The sequence below is a fragment of the Miscanthus floridulus genome, chromosome 3 (assembly GCF_019320115.1).
Source record: "Miscanthus floridulus cultivar M001 chromosome 3, ASM1932011v1, whole genome shotgun sequence".
Classification (NCBI taxonomy): domain Eukaryota; kingdom Viridiplantae; phylum Streptophyta; class Magnoliopsida; order Poales; family Poaceae; genus Miscanthus; species Miscanthus floridulus.
Window position 1 is genome coordinate 126,826,946 of NC_089582.1, and position 26,167 is coordinate 126,853,112.

Genomic DNA, 26,167 nt, shown 5'->3' on the forward strand with positions numbered 1-26,167 from the left:
CATGCGAGTATTAAGCCCAAAGAAGCTCAATATAGGTATCTTGGCCCAAATCTTAACAGTTATATTTATAGCTTGTGTATTCTAGGAACCCTAGTTTAATTTTTCCTCACCATCTCCGCCAGCAGCACAAGCACGCCTGCCTCACGAGCGCTCGTGCCCCTCGCTTCCTCAGTTCGGTCTCTCTGCCACCTTTGCTTCTCCTCCTCGTAACCTCGCTCCTTCTCCTTGGCATCTCCGAGACTCCGACACTTATACCCGGATGAAGAAGAAACGTCTCCGATTGCAAAGCTGCGACCCCAAGTGTCCTTGTTTATCGGGTATGCAGTATCCGTCGGGTATCTGTTACCCGACCGATGGCCGACGGGTACGGGGATAGACAAGAATCTATACCCGAGATAGTTAACGGGCACGGGGATGGGATGAATTCTCCGTAGCGAGGAAGAGAACGTTCCGGCGATACCCGACGGGTACATCCCCGTTGCCATCCTTACCTAAGCCCGTGCATGTCGCGGGCTGCATGTGGGCTTGCATTGCCTCGCCTTGCCCAGCCAGGTAACAGAGAACAAAATGTGTTTAGAGTCCTCGCTAGGTCACCTCGTGGCCTACGCAAGTGAGTTTTTTCTTGCCAAAGCACGTGAGCGGAAATCGGCTCTCCACCGTCAGCAAGGCGAGGCTCGACTGTCAAAGCAAGGCTAGATAAGATTAGCTTTGAACCAATCGTGCCCTTAGTGACCAAGCTCGATCGCCACCACGGTGGCGAAGCTAATCAATTCTATTTTTCATTGAGTTCAATCCTAAATTAAGCTCATATTAATTGAAAATATGTATAAGTTCAAAACTTAATTGGAAGAATGAATTAAATGATAACAATATTGGCCCGTTCGGCTTACCTTATAATCCGCACTATTCAGCTTGTTTTTTCAGCCGGAACCGTGTTTTTCTCTCACAACAATTCAGCCAGACCCGTGTTTTTTCAGCCAATTCAGCCAAGTTTCAGCAAGCCGAACGGGGGCATTGCTAGAAAGTAACTGTAAAAATAAAGAGAGCAAAATATTGCATGTTTATTGAGATGTAACATTATAACGCATTGAACATGCCAAATTCCTATAAAATCAGGGTTCGTATTACATAACACAGTGATACATTGTTCTCACACACAGATTTTATGAAAACTCAGACCGCGAATTTGCAACATTGTATACCTAGTGCTCGAAATTAGATCAAACCAGAGGGGCTATTTACAATTATGCTATTGAAATTAAATTGAACAACAATAGAACGTTGTCGGGCCTGCCAACTTCCTATTCAGCCTTGGATGCAATTTGGGTCCAGGTTAGTGAGGAAGCAAACGTTGGCTTGGGCCACAAATTCGGCCGTAATCAGAGTCCGTCACCGCCGACTCAGCTCTCGCTTCTGTTCCTTGACCTGTGCCGCCTCCGTCCGTGGAGGTGGAAAACGAGCTGGCACCACCGCCGGTTCCATTGGGGAGTACGCTGCCGCCACCGTCGCCGAGTGCGGGGCTCGGTGGACGGATCGAGGCTGAGTCGACGGTTGGCCGCCGGCCGCCTCTGTGGCATTGTAACGCGACGGGGGCCAGCCCGCCGGTGTCACCGGCCGTAGTCGTTCGGTAGACCGCCGCCGCCCGGACAACGTCGTTCGATGTTCATGCAGTGCACGAAGTCACCAACACCGGTGCTGATACTGCTGATCCTAATTAGCATGCCTCATAACAATTAACACATACTTTAATAGTAACTGTTAATTAATCATCTAATTACTATTTCTAACAAAATGAGCTCGGTTGGTTGCCACCGCCCCCATGGGAAGCAAACAGCCGGTGGCCGCGATGTGGGGTACCAACCAACTCGGCATACATCATGTTCGCTTCTCTTATAATCCATACTTTTCGTCTTCTTTTTTTAACCGGAACAGTATTTTTCTCTCACAACAAATCAGTCGGAATAATGTTTTGGCTTGTTTTTTCAGCGAAGCGAACGGAGCCTTATCCCCAACCAACTGGAAATTGTTGACCTACATATATCTCATGTCTTAGCGTTGTAGTATATTGTTTGATCGGATAGATACACTGCAACTAATTAAACGTCTGTCTTAAGAGTTCGACCTAGCTCTCAAGTGTCAAGTCTGAACCGAACAATTTTATTTCTAGCATACATTGATTGATTGGCCCCATCTCATCATTTTTAGAGAACTGCAAACCTGCACCATCTGGAAATTAAAAGAAATGGTGGTTATTAGAAAAATAGTACTAAGGCGGAGTTAGATTGGAAGTTGGAACTTGGATATACTGTCATGCTTCATCCTGAAAGTTGCAATATTTGGAATGAAATCATACAAGGTGAGAGGACCATTTCTGAGTAACACTGTATTATTCAGCGAGGTAGCAATGGCATACGCTAACTGCTGCTAATCATTTTTCGGTTGTGATATGGTTCATGATTAGAAATGAGCCTAATTGATCAGCTGGAAATTCAGGGGATTCAGATGGCGACTACTCGACCACCAGAACAAATTATTACTAGCCGGTTTCCGTGTTTGTGAATATACTTACATCCGGTGTTTACAACAACTGATAAAATAAACAGAGAATCATCTGATTTTCTAAGAGGAAAAAGCATATTATATTTCAAAAGATGTCAAAACTCTGCAATCGAGCTAAACTTAAAATGTACTAGCATCTGCGATTATGTAGATTATATTATTATCTCTGCTATAGTGTAGGCTGGAAGACAGGAAAGTAAATAATCTACCATGACGCTGGAGGCGAAATTAAGCCCTGATAATCTGACGGTAAGTGGACAAAACTATACTGATAAACTGTCGCCTATATGGTGACATTAACTCTTGAGTGAAGAAATATGACTAACGACTTAAAAGTGATTCCACTAGTAATTCTATGTGGTCTCATGCATTCAAGACATGCTTGTATAACACTAGCTTGGATTAGCAAGCTGCACTACTATTTTATCTAACCTTCAAAACGCAACACAAGCATAGATATTTTTTAGTTAAATGCACTAGCTGCCCTCAAACTTTGTAAAGGTGTGTCACGTAGGTCCATAAACTTTAAAAATGCATTTTAGAGTGCCTAAACTTGATAGATGCTGCATCGTAGGTCCATCGGCATTCCATGCCAGCTGGCATATTTTTTTTACATTTAACCCTCCTTTTTCCTCTTGTCGCACGAATGGATCCTTGTTTCCCTCTTCTCTCATGTGTTGCTGTCCTTCCTACCAATGGGCAACACCTCGTCATCCGTGTGGTGTGAGAGCTTATCACCATCAGCGGCGCCACCATCGAGAGCTTGTCACCATCAGCGATGGGTCGGTGGTCAGAGAAGCGTCATTCGCCATGTGCGTACCAGTGTTGTTCCATCCCCTCGTGCAATGTCGTGAGGACGCAAGATACCCTAACACCGGCCACACAGGGGATGATGAGGTGTTGACCATTGGTGGGGCGGAACAACGGCACACAAACAATGCAAGCAGCAGCGAGCGAGGCAAGGGGAGAGGGGAGTGGCGGTGTCCACCGGGTTGGCCTCGCCGTGATAGAAAAGGGAAGCAAAGATTCATTTGTGAGAGAAGAGGGGAGGGGAGGGTTAAATTAAAAAAAATGTCATGCTGACATATCATATCAAGCATAGAACAAACAAGACTGACAAGGACCTGTGATGCACCACTCAACAAGTTTAAAGAATTAGAAATGCATTTTTAAAGCTCATAGACCTATGTAAATACATCTTTTTAAATTTTAGGACCTATGATGCATTAAACACATATATTCTTCTACAAGCTCCTATGTGGTTAGTGTGGCAGAACCGCCTAATCTAATGCCTCCCAGGAGTGCTCGTCTTTCATTAGACACTAAGCACTTGAAGGAGAACACTAAATTACACGGTCCCGTCGGGCACACCCTAGGAGAGAACCCGAAAGTCCACATTTTTGCCATCAGGATCACAAATGAGAGAATAAAGCTTACATCATTCTGAACCATTTCTTACATCACTTTTAATACAACATCAGAGTATAATATTTATTAATATAACAGGGGAATGAAATCATATTATCAGAGTTATGAACAATTTAACTAAACAGCGGAATATAAAAATGTGATTAGAATTATAGCGGAAATGAATATCTAATCATGACATGATGAAGTATTGATATATAAACTATGGCAACAGATTATGAAACTTTCATTTATAAAAGTATTTGGTGAGATGTATAAATAACAACTACGATCGCAGCGTAAAGGAATCATCGCTGAGCCCATCAAGAGGTATCTCCACATAAGGGTCAGCTCTAGCATCCACCTGTAACCTGCAACAGGGCGAATAAAACCCTGAGTACTCAATTGTACTCAGCAAGACTTACCCGACAGGAAGAAAGAAAAGACTCCAAGGATATGCAAGGCTATCTGGCTTGTGGACTTATTGCATTTACAAAAAGCATTACTAAGTGTGCGTTCTTATATTCGATTTTTATTAATAGCCGCATTGGTTCATTAACTAACCATTCTATGTAAGCACCTGTACTACTTTCAAGCAGGTGGTAAGCAATCAGATTTTCTTTTCTTTCCATCTTCCATCTTTCAGTTCTTACTACGGTGCTAGGCATGAAATAAGCCGTACCGGATCGCCTGGCGATTCGCGAATCAATGCCCCCAGCTGGGTACTCTGAAAACACACGCCCTGTTTGTACCCAAGGCACAAGCCGGACCAACCCATCACTCTCCTATCCTAGGGTCCTAGGTCCCCATCCAAACTGGGACTCCAAGCCCCCGCACCTGAGTCCCGGACTCAGTGCGGTGCAAGGACCTCCTCCACCAAAAAGAAACCCTGACAGTCGGTCCGAAACGAGCCAGAACCCACGACAAAAGAGCAACAAGTCTTCCAAGCGCCCATACCCAAGTATGTGCTCGGGATAATAAGTCTGTGACTTACCTCGATGGCTTATGCAACGACCGGTCCTTAATCAACACAGACAAGGAAAACAGTGTAACTAAGCTATGCCCCGCGTCCACGGCGACACAACCTCTTACACCCACCAATACCTAAACCATATCCCTGCCCGGTCACCAATTTCCTTTCCACCATTTATATTTTTCAAGTGATAATAACACAGTAATATATTTCCTATCTCTCACGAGTGACAGGCAATCACTCGACTTCTACTGGAGTCCTGTAGCCTAGCAATCTACACGATCCTGTCATACTAGTAAGATTTATAGGATAAAGATATATTTATGCAAGTGGGTTTCATTCAACTCCTTAAAACTTAATGCACAGATATAATTTAAACTGCAGAAAAGTAGGAGTTATGCACCGGAGCTTGTCTGGGTAAGATATATATTAAAAGTTAGTATCTGCTTCTTCAGATCATCCACCATCAACTAGATAGAAAGCCCATTGCATCATCTCCTAGAGAGAATACCATTCACCATCTTCGGATTCTTAATCATCCTTCAATTGATCCGTTGATCCATCATCGTACCTATATGATATGCAATGCGATGCAATGCAAAGATGTAATTAATCGACTGCAATCGGGACTCGTAAAATACGATTTACGCCTCTCAAACTAACGGGCTAGTTCTAACGACGATGGCACCTAGGCTACATATACACGTTGTCGGATAAGTCGTTATTTCCCAACAATTATTTTAGTTATATAAACCAAGATTGTTTCTTTATTCTATTCCATCAATTTAATTTTTATTCGCAATAGGACATCTTATCTATTTAGCAAACTAATTATTCTGGAGCTACAAAAATTACAGTGAACAACTAATATGGCTAGAAACCTACTGTAAAGATTTTAGATCCAATACTATTACCAATTTACCACGAAAATTCCTATAAGTTTATATTTTACACTATTAAGTACCTTAAATTAATTATATAGCTTCCAAGAATATTTTCCAACTATGTGAACAAAGTATACTAGCAGGTAGATAATGATTTTAGGAGATTAACAAAATTAGTTTTACCATTTTTAGACAACTACACAATTTTATATTAATTTTTACAGTTAAACTAGAAACCTATTTAAAAAAGCACTTAGAATTGAAAAGGACCGGCGGCAACAAACTGGCCCAGCAGCGTGGGAGCATGCAGGCCTAGGCGCGGTGACCAGCGGTCGGCCCAGCGCGGGACATGCGCGACCCAACAATGCGCCCGGCCGGCGGCCCACCAGGCGCACACGCGGCAGCAGCCCACGGGGAAGAATCCAGCAACAGCGGCACTAAATTGCAAAAAGGCCCCTGTACTTTCCTTAAATTAATCCGTGGTACTAACGTACTATTTATGTGAGTCTCGTATTTTGCAATAGGGACCCTGTATTACTTCTATTCTTGGATTCTCACCCTTCCTTCCTTCTCAAAGCAGAGTACGACCGGGGCAGAAATCCACCGGACATAGGAGGGCTCACCGGCGGCGGTGCCATCGTGGGGGCGGCGTGGCCACGAACGATGGAGGCGGCGCATGGGAGGGCAACGCTGTGGAGTCGGAGGTCTGGCATGGCCGTGGGCATGCGCGTGCTCGTGCACGCACACGACAGTGGTGAGAGGCGTAGCAACGGCGGCTTCCATGGCCCGGCGATGGCCATGGCGACGAGAACGGCCGTGGGTGCTACCAGAGGGGCAACGCTCGTGCGCTAGCGCGGGGGAGGGCCGGCACCAGGCAGACATGGCGGAGTGCGGTGACTCCAGCGCGAGTCTAAGGGAGTCAGCGCGCGCCCGCGATGGACCGGCGGTGGACAGCGATCTTGGCCCTGGGCGGTGCTATAGGGCAACGACCATGGGGACGCACGGGCCATGAAGGGATCCGACCTAGCCATGGCGTGGGAGGACGGCGTAGGCCAGAGGAGGGGCAACGACGCGTGGGGAACAAGAGGAGCCACGGCGTGCTCGAGCGTGCTACGCGCGTAGAGGCAGTGAGGGCGTGGCCACACCAGAGTGCAGGGTGTGCGCTGCAGCGTGGTATAATGGTAGCGGTAGCAAGGGGAGCCGAGCACAGACGATGGCGGAGCGCTGCTGCCTGGGCGCGCTGAGGAGCCATAGGCCCGCGTGGAGACAAGGGCACGCGCACACACGAGGTGAAAAAAAGGGTGGAAGGCGACAGGTCAGCAGGGAGGACGAGCAGGAACTGGGATTGCTACTTCCAGCACGGGACCAAGGAGCTTTGTGCGCGCTCACAAAGAGGATGAGGAGGGCAGCGCCGAGGAAGCTGCAGGACGCTCGAGCAGCAGCGTCGACCTTAGCGGTTAGAGGAAAAGGAGAGGGATGGAGAGGCAGGACTAGAGCACAGACGCCTCCTCTTGGCTGTAGAAAACAAAAGGGAGAGAGAGAAGCAGCGCTACCGACACAGAGGTGACCCAACTTGGCTTGCCTTGGCGCATCGGGACTTGAAGTTTTGCTGGTTAGCCATGGCACACAGCAGAGAGCAGAGAGCACGCCAAGAGGACAGGGACAAGCAAGGTAGGCCGAGGTAGAGACATGGGAATTTGTGGGTCAGAGCTTTGCTCACCGACCACGGAGATAACGGAGGCAGCAAGGACTAGCGGAGGCAGACAAAAGCAATCAAGAGAGAAGTAAAAGCAAAGGTCGGGGAGCATGGAGGGCGATGGATGAGGAGACTTCACAATACAGAGAAATACAGGGCCACGATGAGAACGAGACAGGGATCAATAGCAATGCCAGGCGAGTACACTCCACGCCGCGCCAGGGAAAAAAATGAAACTGTTGCGCTCTCCCTCTCGTCAGTTCGTGCTTATCAAAATAAACCCTTGAGTTCATATATATATATCGCTCTATTTATTAATGGATTTTTATTCTATTTATAAAAGTTGCTTTTCATGCTTAACCAATTAAACAAGCCGTTCGCTACTTATTTGCTAGAATCGTTATCGGACATTCCTAATTATTTCTATCTTGAGCGTTTATTTGAGTCCACGGGACTAAATCACATAAGATTCATTTATCGCCTCAGGTACGTTTTAAATAAAAATTTTGGGAAACTCGTTTAAAAAATTCATCTTAGGCCTAAAGCACGGTGCTAAACAAGCTCGTAACACCAGGGTGTTACAACCAACCCCCCTTAAAAAGAATCTCGTCCCGAGATTCGAAGCAAAAACCAGAAGGGGAAACGCGATTACATTCCGTAGATTAGGGCTTACACGAAAGATTACATGACTTCGAATACTAAACCACATGGGGATCTAGGGATACATGGTTAAGAGCAACCTGGTACAACCGAGACTTAATCCAGAAGTCGAGATAGACCAGGACAATAGAGAAACAACAAGATAATGATTATCCAAAACATGGCATAGGTCCAACAGATCCAGAAACAGTCAACTGAGAAATAAAACATCGTGAATCCTAGGACCAACTAACCAAAGGGAACTTGAACTTCTTCGACAGATCAAATTCTTTCTTCTTCTCAGACTACACCGTCACCTCAGACTGGTGAATCTCGCTTCACAATGGCAACTAGATCTTGTAGCTCTACTTCGAATGCGAGGGAATGGGATGAAGAAGAAGAACAAGGACCAAGTGTATTTTATAGCGGTGAACGGAGGTGGGGAGCAACACACCAGAAGCGGATGTGGCAGGGATGGGATACACAGATGGTGCATGCTACAGGGATAAACACGGCCATGGTGTGCTCCCTGCACAAGCAAGCGGATAGGAAATAAAGGAGGGGGGATAAGAGGGTGCGCTCGACGAGGGAGATGTGCGGGCGGTCGTGTCCCCAAAAGAAGAAAGAAAGGAGAGGGAGAGGGAAAGGGGGTCCGATATGAGGGACAAGGCATGAGAGTCGAGAGCCAACTGGATGCTGGGAAAAGGTGAAACGCACAATGCATAAAGACGACGAGTGCGGCACGATGCCACGGCCACGTGAGAACGGGGAGCTAAAGGTCCCGACACAGATGGCGTTCGTTGGACACGCAACATAATAACCCAACATGCGTAGCACGGTCAACTAAACACAGGGCTTAGGACATGACATCCCCTTAGGCTTTACAACCACTCCCTACTACCCGAGGCTAACTTTCCTTACTACTCTTCTTTTTCTTTCCTTTACTCGACCACATCCATCTTTCCTGTAGACTAAGACCATGTCATACGTTCTTCCTCCAAAACCACCTTCTCTTGCTTACCTTGAGAGAACACTACATCATCAACCCATTGTGGATTTTCTGTTTGAACACCAGAACGTTTCCAAGGAAATTATTTATAGCAAAAGTGGTATTGCGGTGTAACTTGGTAAAGGTACTTGGTCAACAATCTCGATACCAGCGCGTGCCGAGCAGCGTCACCATGTGGCAGCTGTTCCATAGGGAGCCCCTAGTTTTGTCACAGCCCCATAAGCTATTAACCAGGCAACTACTACCAATTTACACGCCATAAAGGCGGTGGGGTCATAGACCACAATGTAAGGGGAGTATTGCAAGGGAAAATTCAAACAACAAAGGTTCCCTTCACAACAAGGGACAAGGAATTCAAATCCAACGGCAGATTTGATTTAAGAGATTCAAGTGCTCTACTAGGACATCCACAATTAGTCGATACAGTGTCCAATAACACCCAATCATGGCTGATCTGCTGGCATTTGGGTGTCAACTTCTCTTGTAACCCACTTAATATCACCCTAGAAAACTTTAAGCACGTCTAACGAACTGAGGGTAGATGAACACAATAAACACAGTGAAATAACAAGATGCACATTCCCAACGGTCTTATATGGGTACAACGTATAGGCATTCAGGCTCCCATTCATGACACAGCATTCACCTACGGTCGGGCGATCTCAACAACTACGGACAAAATCAACGGCAAGAGTACAATACTAGAGGACGGCGATGAAAAGCACTACTACTATGGGTACAACATCCCAAGCAACTGATCTACATCTTCTCATGGCAATGGCTGAGTGAGAGGAATCAAGGGTTTTTCTTCTAACACTTCCGAATGTGGAGGTGCTGGTGGTTCTACATCACCGGTTCTCCTTTCTGGCGGGTGGATAGGGATCCCTTCCAAGATCGGGGCATCCTGCCTTTCAACCGCTAGCGTCCTCCGCTTGGCCCTAGTGATAAGATAGGCCACCCGCAGCTGATGGACATGTCGATCTTCAGCCTCCTTCAGAGCTTCCAACATGGTAGTCTCCCGGCTCTCAGTAGCTATAGCGCTGGCATGTGCTTCGGCGAGCTGCACCTGGAGCATCCAGTTGAAGATCTCGGCTTCCTCGGCACGATGGAGGCAGCTCCTCAATTCCAAGGCTTACCGATCATACTGCTCATCCAGAGCAAGCAGGTACATGGTCAAGTACACCATGGTAGGACTGTCCTCTTGCGCATCTCACCCTTGCAAAGCCTCCATGTGAGCCCTCCATGCCCGCCGATTCTTGTCCAAAGGTGGAAAGAACTATATGGGGGTACGGGCAATGGGCTCCTCATAGATCTAGTAGAGGTACCGTAAGGCTTTGTGGGCCATAATCTAGTAGGTGTCGGTGAAGCTAAACCTAGTTGCGGTCACACTCCAGGCTTCAGTGAGGTCGGGGAACTCTTTACTCTTCCCAATGTAGATGGTAACCTCACACCGATCGGTGCCATGCTTCTCATACTCACAGCCCTCATACTCGGGACGATCTTTGACTCCGAGCTTTTGTAGGGTGGCATGCAGGATTCTGGGAAATCCCTCAATATTCTGGCAGTAACTACTAACCTAGACTCCTGCCATTTCTGGCGGTGATGGTGAGGAAGGCTGAGTGAAAAGCTTGCTAAAAGGAAAAAGCTAAGCGAGCTAAAGCGCGCCGAGTGGTGGTACCAATGGCTAAGCCAGGCTCTTCTTATAAAGGTGGAGCGTTCAGTGGTCCTGACCCGGTTCACCAGGGTTCCTACGCGGGATCACTATGATTGAATCGACCAAATTCCGCACGTTCAAGGCAAGCGACGTGCGATGCCATTACTGACTAGTACGACTACAAGTCAAGGGTCCAACAAGAGTGCGGAAAAGGGGTACGAAGAGACGTGGGTCATGATAGGCGTGAACCATAGGCAAACGTGGAACATGAAGCCATAGTGCAGACCTAACTCTGGAACATAAACAGGCCAGTCGTGCACAATACGACACGTGTGACACCTAGGTATGGCGTATCTACAAGCAATATGAGTACTACAATGCACAAACAGGATATCTATGAATGCACGTCCTATACGTCCTTTCACTATTGCCAACATATAGGGCAACTGTTCTCAGATTTTTGGCACATCGTTCTCTCCCTGTAACTAGGCGATACTATCGGACTATGCTTGAGTTAGTGTACCTGCAGAAAACTTGATTAAGTCTACCTAAGTCAGTAGAGTGCCAGCTATCCGGGATATATAACCATAGTAATAGGGCTACTTATATAACTTCGCATACAAACGTCCTAACTTTTTGAAAGGAATTTGTTGTCAAATTTTAGTTTAGAAAAGGTTTTCGAAACCATATTTCCTCATTTGCTCTCTGATACCACCTGTGGCAGAACCGTCTAATCTAATGCCTTCTAGGAGTGCTCATCTTCTATTAGACACTAAGCACTCGAAGGATAACACCAAATTATACGGTCCTGTCGGGCACACCCCAAGAGAGAACCCGAAAGTCCACATTTTTGCCATTAGGATCACAAATGAGAGAATAAAGCTTACATCATTCTGAACCATTTCTTACATCACTTTTAATACAACATAGTATAATATTTATTAATATAACAAGGGAATGAAATCATATTATCAGAGTTATGAACAATTTAACTGAACATCAGAATATAAACATGTGATCAGAATTACAGCGGAAATGAATATATAATCATGACATGATGAAGTATTGATATATAAACTACGACAACAGAGTATGAAACTTTCATTTATAAAAGTATTTGGTGAGATTTATAAATTACACTATGATCGCAGCGTAAAGGAATCCTCGTTGAGCCCACTAGGAGGTATCCACACACAAGGGTCAGCTCTAGCATCCACCTGTAACCTGCAACAGGGCAAATAAAACCCTTAGTACTCAATTGTACTCAGCAAGACTTACCCGACAGGAGGAAAAAAAGACTCCAAGGATATGCAAGGCTATCTGGCTTGTGGGCTTATTGCATTTGCAGGAAGCATTACTAAGTGTGCGTCCTTATATTCGATTTTTATTAATAGCCGCATTGGTTCATTAACTAACCATTCTATGTAAGCACCTGTACTACTTTCAAGCAGGTGGTAAGCAATCAGATTTCCTTTTTTTCCACCTTCCATCTTTCAGTTCTTACTATAGTGCTAGGCATGAAACAAGCCATACCGGATCGCCCGACGATTCGCGAATCAATGCCCCCAGTTGGGTACCCCAAAAACATACGCCCCACTTGTACCCAAGGCACAAGTAGGACCAACCCATCACTCTCCTCTCCTAGGGTCCTAGGTCCTCATCCAAACTAGGACTCCAAGCCCCCGCACCTGAGTCCCAGACTCAGTGCGGTGCAAGGACCTCCTCTACCAAAAAAAACCCTAATAGTCAGTCCGGAAAGAGCCAGAACCCACGACAAGAGAGCAACAAGTCTGCCAAGCGCCCATACCTAAGTATGTGCTCGGGATAATAAGTCTATGACTTGTCTCGATGGCTTATGCAACGACCGGTCCTTAATCGATACAGACAGGGAAAATAGTGTAACTAAGCTATGCCCCGCGTCCACGGCGACACAACCTCTTACACCCACTAATACCCAAACCATATCCCTGCCCGGTCACCAATTTTTTTTCCACCATTTATATTTTTCAAATGATAATAATACAGTAATATATTTTCTATCTCTCGCGAGTGACAGGCAATCACTCGACTTTTACCGGAGTCCTGTAGCCTAGCAATCTACACGATCCTGTCATACTAGTAAGACACATAGGATAAAGATATATTTATGCAAGTGGGTTTTATTCAACTCCTTAAAACTTAATGCACAAATATAATTTAAACTATAGAAAAGTAGGGGTTATGCATCGGGGCTTGCCTGGGTAAGATATATATTAAAAGTTAGTATCTGCATCTTCAGATCATCCACCATCAACTGGATAGAAAGCCCATTGCATCATCTCCTAGAGGGAATACTATTCACCATCTTTGGATTCCCAACCATACTTCGATTGATCCGTTGATCCATCATCGTACCTATATGATATGCAATGCAAAGATATAATTAATCGACTGCAATCGGGACTCGTAAAATACGATTTACGCCTCTCAAACTAACGAGCTAGTTCTAACGACGATCGTACCTAGGCTACATATACACGTTGCCGGATAAGTCGTTATTTCGCAACAATTATTTTAGTTATATAAACCAAGGTTGTTTGTTTATTCTATTATATCAATTTAATCTTTATTTGCAATAGGACATCTTATCTATTTAGCAAACTAATTATTCCAGAGCTACAAAAATTACATTGAACAGCTAATATGGCCAGGAACCTACTGTAAAGATTTTAGATCCAATACCATTACCAATTTACCACGGAAATTCCTACAAGTTTATATTTTACATTATTAAGTACCTTAAATTAATTATATAGCTTCCAAGAATATTATCCAACTATATGAACAAAGTATACTAGCAGGTAGATCATGATTTTAGGAGATTAACAAAATTTGTTTTACTATTTTTAGACAGCTACATAATTTTATATTAATTTTTACAGTTAAACTAGAAACCTATTTAGAAAAGCACTTAGAATTGAAAAGGACCGGCGGCAACAAACTGGCCCAGCAGCGCGGGAGCATGCCGGCCAAGGCAGGGCGAGCGGCCCAGACACGGCGACCAGCGGCCGACCCAGCGCGGGACAGGCGCGGCCCAACAATGCGCTCGGCCGGTGGCCCAGCGGAGGCCGGCGGCCCACCAGGCGCGCACGCGATAACAGCCCACACGGCTGCCAGCGGCAGTCCGGCCCAACAAGCTGGCCCACGGGGAAGAATCCAGCGACGGCGGCACTAAATTGCGAAAAGGCCCCTGTACTTTCCTTAAATTAATCCATGGTACTAACATACTATTTACGTGAGTCTCGTATTTTGCAATAGGGACCCTGTATTACTTCTATTCTTGGATTCTCACCCTTCCTTCCTTCTCAAAGCAGAGTACGACCGGGGCAGAAATCCACCGGCCATAGGAGGGCTCGCCGGCGGCGGTGCCGTCGCGGGGCGGCGCGGCCACGGACGACGGAGGCGGCGCACGGGAGGGCAACGCTGTGGAGTCGGAGGTCCAACGTGGCCATGGGAATGAGCGCGCTCACGCACGCACACGACGGCGGTGAGAGGCGCAGCAACGGCGGCTTCCATGGCCCGGCGATGGCCATGGCGATGGGAACGGCCACGGGTGCTGCTGGAGGGGCAGCGCTCGTGCTCTAGCGTGGGGGAGGGCCGGCACCAGGCGGACATGGTGGAGTGCGGCGACTCTAGTGCGAGACCAAGGGAATCTGCGCGCGCGCCCGTGATGGACTGGCGGTGGACGGCGGTCTTGGCCCTAGGCGGTGCTATAGGGCAGCGGTCGTGGGGACACACGGGCCACGAAGGGACCCAGCCTGGCCGTGGCGCGGGAGGACGGCGCATGCTAGAGGAGGGGTGATGGCGTGTGGGGAACAAGAGGAGCCACGGCGTGCTCGGCGTGCTACGTGCGCAGAGGCAGCGAGGGCGCGACCGCGTCGGAGTGCAGGGCATGTGCGGTAGCGTGGAATAACGACAGCGGCAGCAAGGGGAGCCGAGCGCAGACGACGACAGAGCGCTGTGGCCCGGGCGCGCTGAGGAGCCGCAGGCCCGCGTGGAGCCAAGGGCACGCGCACACACGAGGTTGAAAAAAAGGGGGAAGGCAATGGGTCAGCGGGGAGGACGAGCAGGAACTGGGATTGCTACTTCCAGCACAGGACCAAGGGGCTTCGTGCGCGCTCACGAAGAGGAAGAGGCGGGCAGCGCTGAGGAAGCTGTAGGACGCTCGAGCAGCAGCGTCGACCTTGGCGGTTAGAGGAAAAAGAGAGGGATGAAGAGGCAGGACTGGAGCAGAGACGCCTCCTCTCGGCTGTAGAAAACAAAAGGGAGAGAGAGAAGCAGCGCTGCCGACACGGAGGTGACCCGACTTGGCTTGCCTTGGCGCATCGGGACTTGAAGTTTTGCTCGTTAGCCACGGCACACAGTAGAGAGCAGAGAGCACGCCAAGAGGACAAGGACAAGCAAGGTAGGCCGAGGCAGAGACGTGGGAATTCGTGGGTCGGAGCTTTGCTCGCCGGCCACGGAGATAACGGAGGCAGCAAGGACTAGCGGAGGCAGACAAAAGCAATCAAGAGAGAAGTAAAAGCAAAGGTCGAGGAGCATGGAGGACGATGGATGAGGAGACTTCGCAATACAGAGAAATACAGGGCCACGATGAGAACGAGACAGGGATCAATAGCAATGACAGGCGAGTACACTCCACGCTGCGCCAGGAAAAATAAATGAAACTGTTGCGCTCTCCCTCTCGTCAGTTCGTGCTTATCAAAATAAACCCGTGAGTTCATATATATATCGCTCTATTTATTAATGGATTTTTATTCTATTTATAAAAGTTGCTTTTCATGATTAACCAATTAAACAAGCCGTTCGCTACTTATTTGCTAGAATCGTTATCGGACATTCCTAATTATTTCTACACACTGCGTAATTTATCTTGAGCATTTTTTTTGAGTCCACGAGACTAAACCACATAGGATTCGCTTATAGCCTCAGGTACGTTTTAAATAAAAAAATTCAAGAAACTCGTTTCGAAAATTCGTCTTAGGTCTAAAGCGCGGTGCTAAACAAGCTCATAACACCATGGTGTTACAGTTAGCTTTCTTGTTAAAATAACACAAGGAAGCGAGCAGGGTCTAAGACCTAATTAATCAGCATAAGATTATAAGAAACTCCAGTGGCGTACTGGCACGCTATGTATGCCTAAGCTGTCATCATGGAGTAAACTATTGTACTGTTGCTGTAAACAGTGGCGAATCTAGGATTTTATCGAAGGATATGCCATCCTAAAATTTTCATATATAATCTAGTAAAATCCATTTAGCAATTTAATGACAAATTGTAAAATTTGCACAGTAGTTCAGCATCATATATACTAAATAAAATGAAAGGTTTATTATATTGAAAGGTTAAGATAAAAATTTGTGCAAATTATAATAGATGTAGTTGAAACACCAAACTAATAATTTAAAATATACATAGAAGAAGCAAGATAAGTACGGCACAATGTAACAAAACACTTGTGATGATATAATCATAATTCATAGACGATGTAATCTCTTTATAATAAAGAAATAAATAAAGAACACAGACAGATGGAAGAAAAAATACTGGTAATGATGACTCACTTGCGATTAAACAAACAATTAAACAGAAAAATACTAACTGGACGACATGGGCGAATCCTTGGTTCTGCAGTCTTGTTCGCATGAGGCATGGTCACATCCGCATTAGGAAATCAAGCATGATTTTAGAGATGAGAGATCAGGCATGATTTAGAGATGAGAGATCACATATGAGAAGGATTGCAAAAGAAAAAAGAAGATCGATACTATGCACGAGAAATAACAAGAGGATTATATTTCTACAAAGTGCAAACCTCTTGCCACAGCCACAACCATGGTCTGCGTCGGGCAGCCTGTGACCCATCGGCGAGACGGCAAGTCGATGTGCGGACGCGGAACGCCGGACGGTGTGGTCGATCTACATACGGACGGGGCGCCGGGAGCCCAGGACGGTGCGTTCTGCGTTGGTGCGGAGTCGTGGAGGACAGACGGCAAGATCGCAAATGGGATAGGATGATTGCGACTTCGATTTGATCGAGCGACGAGCAGTAGAATTGGAAAGTCGAAGGTCTGCCCATGTGATCCAGCCATCCATGGATGCGTTACTGCGCAAGGTAAGCCGGCGGCGAAGACTAGATAAGATTGTTTTTTACCCGTCTGTATACCGCTATACCCTATACGGTATACGTACGCTCGGCTAGACAGGGTATGCCGGGGCATACCCGGCATACCCCGTAGATCCGCCCCTGGCTGTAAAACTCACTCCAAAACAAGTGAAAAAACAAAGTACTGCAAAAAAAAAATAAGGCCCGGTCGTAGTCGTTGGCTGGTAGCTAACGGGAGCCACGTTTACAAGGTCCCACTTTGCTTTTAAATACGATTCCCCATTTCCCCCATTTCACACTTTGCGCCACCGCCAGAGCCCGATCCGGCCCATCCAACACCCAACGACGCGCCAGCGCGGCGACGTGGTCGGCCCGCCCCACGGGCCCGTTCGTCCGCGACCCGATCACGGCCATCCACGTGTCCCGGACGCGCGTCTGCTGCTGCTCAGCCCCTCCCCCTCTGTATCGTCGTCGTCTCGTTCCTTCCGTCTTCCCCCGCCACGCGCGCCTATATCTACTCCACCGCGGCCGCCTTCGCAAACGATCCACCGTTTCTTCCACGCACCAAATCTTTTTGCCCAGACCGCACACAGATCGCCTCCAGCAGCCGATCGGTATTTAGTGTCCTTGTGTACCCAAGGAGATCGATCGATGGGAAACTGCTGCCTCGAGAGGTCTCGTGGCGGCGGTGCTGGCGCCGTGCATTGCGCCAGGACGAACCCCGTGTGGGTGGAGGACAACGACGTGGAGGGCATGAAGGAGGAGGCGCGCAAGGGCGAGGGCGCTGGCCACGCGCCCGCGCCGGCGGCGACCACGGAGGTGAAGATCAGGATCACAAGGAAGCAGTTGGAGGAGCTGCTGCAGCGCGTAGAGGACGCCAAGCACGGCGGCGGTGGCGGCGCGCCCGTCCAGGAAGTCATCTCGGAGCTCCTGTGCGTGGCCAGCACTAGCTCCAACTTCCGGCACAGGGAGGAGGGGCAGTGGCGGCCGTCGCTGCAGACCATACCCGAGTGAGAGGGATCTGATGATCATGGTACTTGAGATATACGGCCTGTTCGCATGCTGCTTTTCTGGGCGGATAAGATATAAGAGAAAAATACTGATAGAGGCTCCCATATGAGTAAGATCTTGGGAAGGGATAAATCGATATAAATATTTTTTCTATAAAACCTACTGAGAGATTGTTTCGAACCCATAACCTATGAGAATCCGTAAATCGTAAAAATTAAATCTATTTACGGGCTCGTGGATAGGCATGTTTGTATCGCTAGTCACTTGTTACTCATATTTATTGTAGTGGCATTAGATAGAGTGTACATTTTACTAGGTCTTGGATCAGGAAATCAGTCTATCTTGAGTTACATATATAGATACTCTATATAGACTATGCAGAGTAGTTGATCTTGGTGTTTAGCTGACTATTGCAAGAGAAGTCATCTTCGCTTGTCTGTTTTGTTTTGGACATTGGATTGCCCAACCATGGAGTACGGATTATTATTGAGCTTCTAATGTACTTGTTAGTAATTTTAGCTCCTTTCAGCTTGGTAGAACTGTATGGAGTGGACGGTTTCTTAATCGTGTTGGGAAAAAAATGTACTGTACTGTTTCCGTGTTTGGTTTAGTAGTGCTCTACTGCTCTATGTCCCAGGCGGCCGAATTGGGTTTTGACCATTCTCTAGAAGGATCTTTAATTTAATACAGTGCCAAATCCACTGATCATGGATGAAGCTGCAGCAGGAATATTGACATGCAGTAGAAGTGTAGAACCACAACCACTGTTGTCTGTTGACATGCTTTGTCTCTCCTCTGATCATTGAGATGAGTATGTCTTAGCCCTTAGGCATGTTCGTACTTCGTAGCAGCACTTTTTGTTAAAACTGTTGAATCACTAGGACCATAGATCTAGCCGGGTACCGTGGTTCTATTCGGGATATGATAGACACTGTATATCCTAATGCTTGTGAAACTAGAGGGACAAAGAGAGAAGGGGAAAGTGTTGAACCTGATACCGCAGAGGGGGAGGGTTCGGAAGACGTCATCAGGTTCGTCGGTGTAGTCTGCGCTAGGGCAGCAACGTAGGGCAGCGACGGTCGGTGAAGAGGTGATGCGCAGTGGCGACCGGCGGTGAAGGCAGTGGAGTCCGGTGGTGGCGTGGCTGGTGGCTTTCCGTCACTGGCTGCACGCCCTCTAGATCGGATTAGGGTTTTATCGGTGGGGAGCTCGGCTCAAGTCAACCTCGTGATAAGAGCCGCCGGTCCCCATCTTTTTTTATAACGCAGGGTGGCAGGGGCCCTCCAGCCATGGTGGGCTAGGCGTCCCCGATCAGGGCGCGAATAAATGGCCCAACTGGGTCGTTGGGTCCAGTTAGGTTAGAGATCAATCTAACAATCTCCCTCTTGATCTCTTTCCATCTTTCACTTTCATATCATTTACTTTTATTCATTCCATTACAGATTAGCGCATAGAGCATGTCTCATCGTCACGGTTCATTGTCGATAGATTTAACAGCTACAACACACTACTCTGTTCTGAAATAGATACTTATCTTTGGCCTTCTTTTATCCAGGAATTATAGGCTTTCCCTTAAATCCATGACAGCTACATGTTCTCTGAACATGTTGGGTGGTAAGCCTTTTGTAAGCGGATCCACGAGCATTTTTTCTGTTCTTATATGCTCAAGACTTATAACATGACTCCGGACTTTATCTTTCACAACATAATATTTTATGTCAATGTGTTTGGCAGCACCACTTGACTTATTACTGTGAGCATACTGTACTGCTGGATTATTATCGTAGTATAACTTAAGGTTGACTTGAGCCAAGCACCACTTGACTTTATCTTTCACAACATAATACTTTATGTCAATGTGTTTGGTAGCACCACTTGACTTATTACTGTGAGCATACTGTACTTGACTTCAAACCGGGTATGAACTTCTTTAGCCAGTTCACCTGCCTCGTTGCCTCATAACCCGCTACAAACTCGGCATACATTATGGACGATGTAGTGATGGTTTGTTTTGAGCTTTTCCATGAAATAGCTCCCCATGCGAGAGTGAATACATATCCATATGTGGATTTTCTATCATCTCCCGCATAATCAAAATTTGAATACCCCACTATATGGAGTGAATCAGATCTTCTATACGTCATCATGAGGCATTTTGTTCCTTGCAAATAACGCAAGACTTTCTTTACTAATTTCTAGTGTTCTATTCTAGGATTGCTCTGGAATCTACCAAGTAACCCGGTAATAAATGCCAAGTCAGGGCGCGTACATACTTAAGCATATTGCAAACTTCCGACAGCTGAAGCATATGGAACCGCTTTCATTTAATCGATCTCATATTGGTTCCTAGGGCATTGAAAATCTCTATATCTGTCGCCCTTGACTATAGGAGCAGGTGAGGGACTACATTTGTGCATACTGAATTTCTTTAAGATTTTCTCTATGTATGTCTTTTGTGACAGTCCTAATACCCCTTTAGTTCTATCTCGGTGAATCTCGATCCCTAGAACGAACGAAGCTTCACCAAGATCTTTCATATCAAATTTTGAGGATAAAAACTTCTTTGTCTCCAGTAGTAGACTGACATCACTACTAGTAAGTAAGATATTATCCATATACAGGACAAGGAAGATGAACTTCCTATTCTTAAACTTTGTATAGACACAATTGTCCTCTACATTCTCTTTAAACCTAAAATTTTTTATTGTCCGATCAAACTTCAAGTACCACTGTTTTGAAGTTTGTTTTAATCCATAAATGGATTTCTTTAGGTGGCATCCCATTCGTTCTTTTTCTTCCATGACAAAACCTTTCGGTTATGCCATGCAAATATTTTCCTCTAAGTCCCCGTTGAGAAATGTCGTCTTTACATCCATTTGATGTAATTCTAAATCGTAATGTGCCACTAATGCCATTATGATTCTAAAGGAATCCTTACATAAAACTGGAGAAAATGTCTCATTGTAATCAATCCCTTCTCTTTACGTAAAGCCTTTTACCACAAGTCGCGCTTTATATCTCTCTATATTCCCTTTAGAGTCAAGTTTTGTTTTGTAGACTCATTTACAGCCTACTGTTTTGGCTCCTTTATGAATTATTTCCAAATCCTAAACTTTATTGGCATTCATAGATCTCATTTCATCTTCCATGGCCTCAAGCCACTTTGATGAATGATCATTTCTCATGGCTTCTTCAAATGAGGTAAAATCATCCTCTATTTGAAATTCTTCAGTATTGTATACTTCATAGTCAGCAGGAATAACTGATTTTCTAACTCTTTGAGACCTTCTATGGGCCTCCACATTTGGCACATCTACTGTTTGAGGCTGTTGTTGCTCCCCCTCATGTGTGGCACTTGGTTCTATAGGATCCTGAAGAACAGGTTCCTCATCGTCATTCATTGTTGCCATAGGCGGAATAACAACAGGTGCTGGCACCATAGTATCTTATACTATCGGTGCAGCGACAGAGGTAGTGAGAAAAATGGCTCATGAATCATCGGAGTGGACGCATACACCCGCTTCTCTTCAATGTTAGTTTCTCGAGCTACCATGCTCTCCCTCATCATTTCATCCTCTAGGAAGACAGCATGTCTCATTTTCATAAACTTTGTATATCTGTCTGGACAGTAGAAACAAAAACCTTTTAACTTTTCTAGATAACCAATGAAATGGCAACTCGCTATTTTGGGATCTAGCTTTCCAATGTTTGGGTTAAATACTTTAGCCTCAGCAGGACTCCTCCACACACGTAAGTCGTTTAGTGAGGGTACTCTTCCTGTCCATAACTCATACGGTGTTTTGGGCACCGACTTAATTGATACTCTATTGAGAATATGAATGGCGGTTTTTAACGCCTCTATCCACAGGCTTATCGGTAAGGTGGAGTAACTTATTATACTGCGCATCACATCCATTAGGGTACGATTGCGTCTTTCAGCTACTCCATTCTGCTGAGGTTCGCCCGGTGTAGAATACTGGGCTACTATGCCATTCTCCTATAAAAACCTTACAAAAGGTCTAGGAACTTAGCCATATAGGGTATGCCGATCGTAGTACTCCTCTTCACGGTTGGACCTGACTATCTTAATCTTTAAATTGTGTTGGTTTTCAACTTCTGCCTTAAATATCTTAAATTTATCCAATGCTTATGTTCTTTTTCTTCCACTCAATGTAGTTATCACCTTTGAGAGTGGGAATCTCTTTGATACAACTTATCAAGTTGTATCCGCCTGAAAACATAATTCAAATAGAGTGAGAACATAAATAATAACAATAACAATTGTATGCCTTAGTTTCAACGTTGGTCAAAATTAAAACATGTAATTGTTCTCTACACTAATTCTACATCATCGTTGGACAGAAATAGAATTAACGCATGACAAAAATCATTATAATATTGCCATTAATTAACGTTGGTCAGAATAATAACAATATTATAATCAATTAAAACATATCCATCTTTAAAATTAAATTCTCCCGTTGGTTCGAATTTAATAATGAAAATAACATCTTTAAATACGCAACGAAAAATAATTCAATTTAGTGAATTTTACCCACAGAAAAATTCTCTTTTCTATTTTCTTTAAGCCATTAATCAATTTACAGGAAATAAACATTTACTGGAAAAAGAAAAAATGAAAACTGATTCATTTCTTTACTATTCCTACGGCCCAAAACGGCAAAACGGCCCACGGCCCACGCCCGTGTGCGCACTGTCCCGCGCTCTTCCCCGCGCCTAGGCCGCAACCTGGGCCTGGGCCGGGATTTTGGCCTCGTGCCCTCGCCCGCCTGGGCCGAAAGGCAGCCCGCTCTATCTGAGTCGTCCACACCGATCCGACGGCCGTCTACGCCCGTCGCAGGATCAAAAACAGCGACCGCCGTGGTGCCCTTGAACCCTAGCACCATTCTGCTCTTTCCTCTCTCTCTCTCTCTCTTCGCCGCTCTCTCTTCTCTCCTCAGCACAATAGCACCGAGCGAGCAACCGAGAGCGACGACGGCGGAGCGGGTAGCCATGACGCCGTCGCCGGCCCCCTCGCCGGCATGCACGCTCCCCAGCGGGTGAGAGCGCCGCCGTCGAGCAGCCTGGGCGCGGCGCCCCTGTGGCCTGAGTCCGGCGAGTAGCTCCCCCTGGGCTCGGCCTTCTTCTCCCCGCGCGCCGTTCTGCACGACGACGAGGTAATCCCTCTGGGTCTCCCTCTTCCCCTTTTCTCCTTCTTTGGTTCTTGTTTGCTCTTCTCGGTTTTGACCGATTGGGATGGGAATTAGGGTTAGGGTTTTGGGATGGGCACTGTTTATCTTCTCCAGAGGGACTCTACGGTTTTAGGGTTCGGCATCGCGTGCTGAGCCCTCCTTCTTCTTTCTTTAACCTAGTTAGGGTTAGGGTTCATCCAAACCCTCTTTCCTTAACCCAGTTAGGGTTAGGGTTTAACCGAACCCTCTGTTCTTTTCTCAGATCCGAACGGATCTAAACTGATAAGCTAGATCTATACCTAAACCTTGCTCCGATACCATTGTTAAAACTGTTGAATCACTAGGACCATAGATCTAGCCGGGTATAGTGGTTCTATTCTGGATATGATAGACACTATACATCAACTAGAGAGACAGAGAGGGAAGGGGAAAGTGTTGAACTTGACACCGTAGAGGGGGATGGTTCGGAAGACGCCATCAGGTTCGTCGGTGTAGTCTGCGCTAGGGCAGCGACGGTTGGTGAAGAGGTGATGCGCAGTGGCGACCGACGGTGAAGGCAGTGGAGTTCGGTGGCGACGCGGCCGGTGGCTGCGCGCCCTCTAGATCGAATTAGGGTTTTGTCGGTGGAGAGCTCGGCTCAGGTCAACCTCGTGATAAGAGCCGTCGGCCCCCACCTCTTTTTATAGCGCAGGGTGACAGGGGCCCTCCAGCCATGATGGGCTGGGCGCTCCCGATCAGGGCGCGAATCAGAGGCCCAATTAGGTCGTTGGGTCCAGTTAGGTTAGAAATCACTTTTGTGTAAAGCAGGCAACGTGGCTGCCCTACAGCTGTGGCCCCGTGGAGGCTGGAGTTCATCAGAGTGGCTGAGATGTGAACCTCCGCTCCATCATGATTCATGAATTATGATCATTCCGGGTGCTTGCTTTCCGAGCATGTCCTGCATTTGTTTTTTCTATTTCTTCTATTTTGGATTTTCTCCAAACAATTCGAACTCCTTTATTTGTCCTTTTCTATTTGCTTCCATTTTCTCGGTGGGAGAGATCTTCTGCTGAGTTCTCACCAGCACGTTCGTTCACTTGTCCACGTACGTGAATTTGTTTTCTTTGAAGATAAAATTGTTTTGGTCGTCGATTAACTAAAATTAATTGAGATATGGATTGATTTTTCAAATGCTAAGTTTTTTTTTTTTTGGTTTTCCAACAGAGCTTCTGTTCCACGGCATTAACAGTTCTGTTCGGCCGTGCTGACTTTAAAGGAAGTCAAGTGTTTTTAATTTTTTCAATTCTGTTTTTTTTTATTGAATACTCACGAGATCGACAAATTTTTGTATTAATTAAGATAGTAGAAATGTTTACACAATGCCCTTGGCCGTAGCTGCGCTCTGATTTTCCGTTTTGTTCAATTCAGATTTGAATTTTGAATCCAAATTGTTGCTTGACAATTGAAAACTGCGACAAAGAAAGCAGTAGTAGACAAGTAAATTAACAGTTTATATTAGTATGATCCGAAATAACTTGGTCCACAATTACACGCATGCATGGCAACCGGATTTTGCAGTTACGGTAAGATGGATTGAACTTAAAAGAACAATCCATAGAAACATTCTTGGGTCGTATATATCATTGTGACGCAGGGAAATTGACAAGTTCTTGTGTTTGATGTACTAGCAGTTGCTAGCTGGTGATCCGTTCACTCCATCTATGATTTGTATACGTAAATAAATATAATCACCGTCATGTCGACGGACCTCACAACTCACTTGGACGAAAATCGTCGCTAAACTTCAGACTTTTTCCCCCTGAAGACTATAAGTATAAGCAGCCGTGGTCCTTTTTCATATCCGTTATATTATCAACTTGTAGTCTTTTATATCCGTTTCATGGAGGATTGCGATGACAAGGTTTGTCGCTTACCCCAATCCCAAGCCAAGGGATCATCCCTTCGTGGAAGCCGCTTACTCTTGCATGCCTCTTCATCTTCTGAGCTGTTCAGCTGATGGTTTTGTGGCTAATAAGCCGGTTAATATTATTTTGTTATGAGAGAAAAACACTGTACCATGACTGATAAACCGGGCTGATAAGTTTATAGATGGCTAGGCCAGAGAGTGAAGTTATTATTTTATATCTCACTTGCAGACAATTGTCGTTTGGCTTGGTAAATGGTAGAACCAATGCCCAAAAATGATGTCCGCACCTCAAAGTCAAATCCGTCTGATCGTAGTATATTTTTTAATAATTTATATTAGTAAAAGCTATGTCTATAAGAAGTGCAGACCTGGTGCAGTGGCGAGAGCTGTCTCACTGAGTCACCAGGTCGTGGATTTGAAACAGCCTCTCCGCATATTTGCGGGGGAAAGGCTTGCCTCGGTTTTTTTTCCCCCTAGACCCCACTCATATGGAAGGCTCCGACACTGGGCCTGCCCTTTTTTTAGTAAAAGCTATGTCTATAAGTAATTAATTGTCCTTGCTTTATCTTAAATATTAATAATGTGCGAATAATAGTTATTAATATGACTTATAATGTGTATATATAGTTATTATAACAATGCATTTTTTTTATTATTTACAAAGTATATGTATAGAAGTTTAGTATATTTCAATCTCTCATATCTGACTTGTTTTCTAAAACCATTGCATGTATACTTATATAGACAATAATGTTAGATTGATATCCAAACACGAATCAAACTATCTATAATAATATCTGGGGATATTAAAAGAGTACTAGAGTAAAAGTGACGTCCGTATTTGATTTTATACGTATTTGACATTCTTTAGTTTCCGTTTTTTAACATAACAAAATTTAGTACCATTCGGCCATCCGAAAAGACATCACATGCACATACGCAGGTATAATAAGAGGACAAACTAAGCCCATTCTGCCATGCGAAAAGGCTCACATTAAGCTGGGCCAGAACTTGATGTGTACTAGTACAAATACTGCCTACTGGTACTACTAGGGAAAAGGCCGTAAAGAGTGGCAAAAAAAAAGTTTCTCT

The 26,167-nt window shown here is 45.7% G+C and overlaps 1 protein-coding gene and 1 long non-coding RNA gene across 2 annotated transcripts; one reads left to right on the forward strand and one right to left on the reverse strand.

The window, feature by feature from the left end:
* Window positions 1-11,868: 11,868 nt before the first annotated feature.
* On the reverse strand, window positions 11,869-17,029 carry LOC136546839 (uncharacterized). Its single transcript, XR_010781437.1, has 3 exons — window positions 16,676-17,029; window positions 13,058-13,215; window positions 11,869-12,045 (listed from the first exon to the last, which is right to left on the reverse strand). It is a non-coding gene; the product is annotated as an uncharacterized lncRNA (long non-coding RNA).
* A 479-nt stretch (window positions 17,030-17,508) lies between these two features.
* On the forward strand, window positions 17,509-18,523 carry LOC136546840 (uncharacterized). Its single transcript, XM_066538808.1, has one exon. It carries the CDS (start codon window positions 17,618-17,620, stop codon window positions 17,978-17,980), a length of 363 nt encoding a protein of 120 aa, XP_066394905.1. The 5' UTR covers window positions 17,509-17,617; the 3' UTR covers window positions 17,981-18,523.
* The last annotated feature ends 7,644 nt before the right edge of the window (window positions 18,524-26,167 follow it).

What these genes read in the sequence shown, in the direction of transcription:
- LOC136546840 (XM_066538808.1), top strand. Translation starts at nt 17,618, where the DNA reads ATGGGAAACTGCTGCCTCGAGAGGTCTCGTGGCGGCGGTGCTGGCGCC.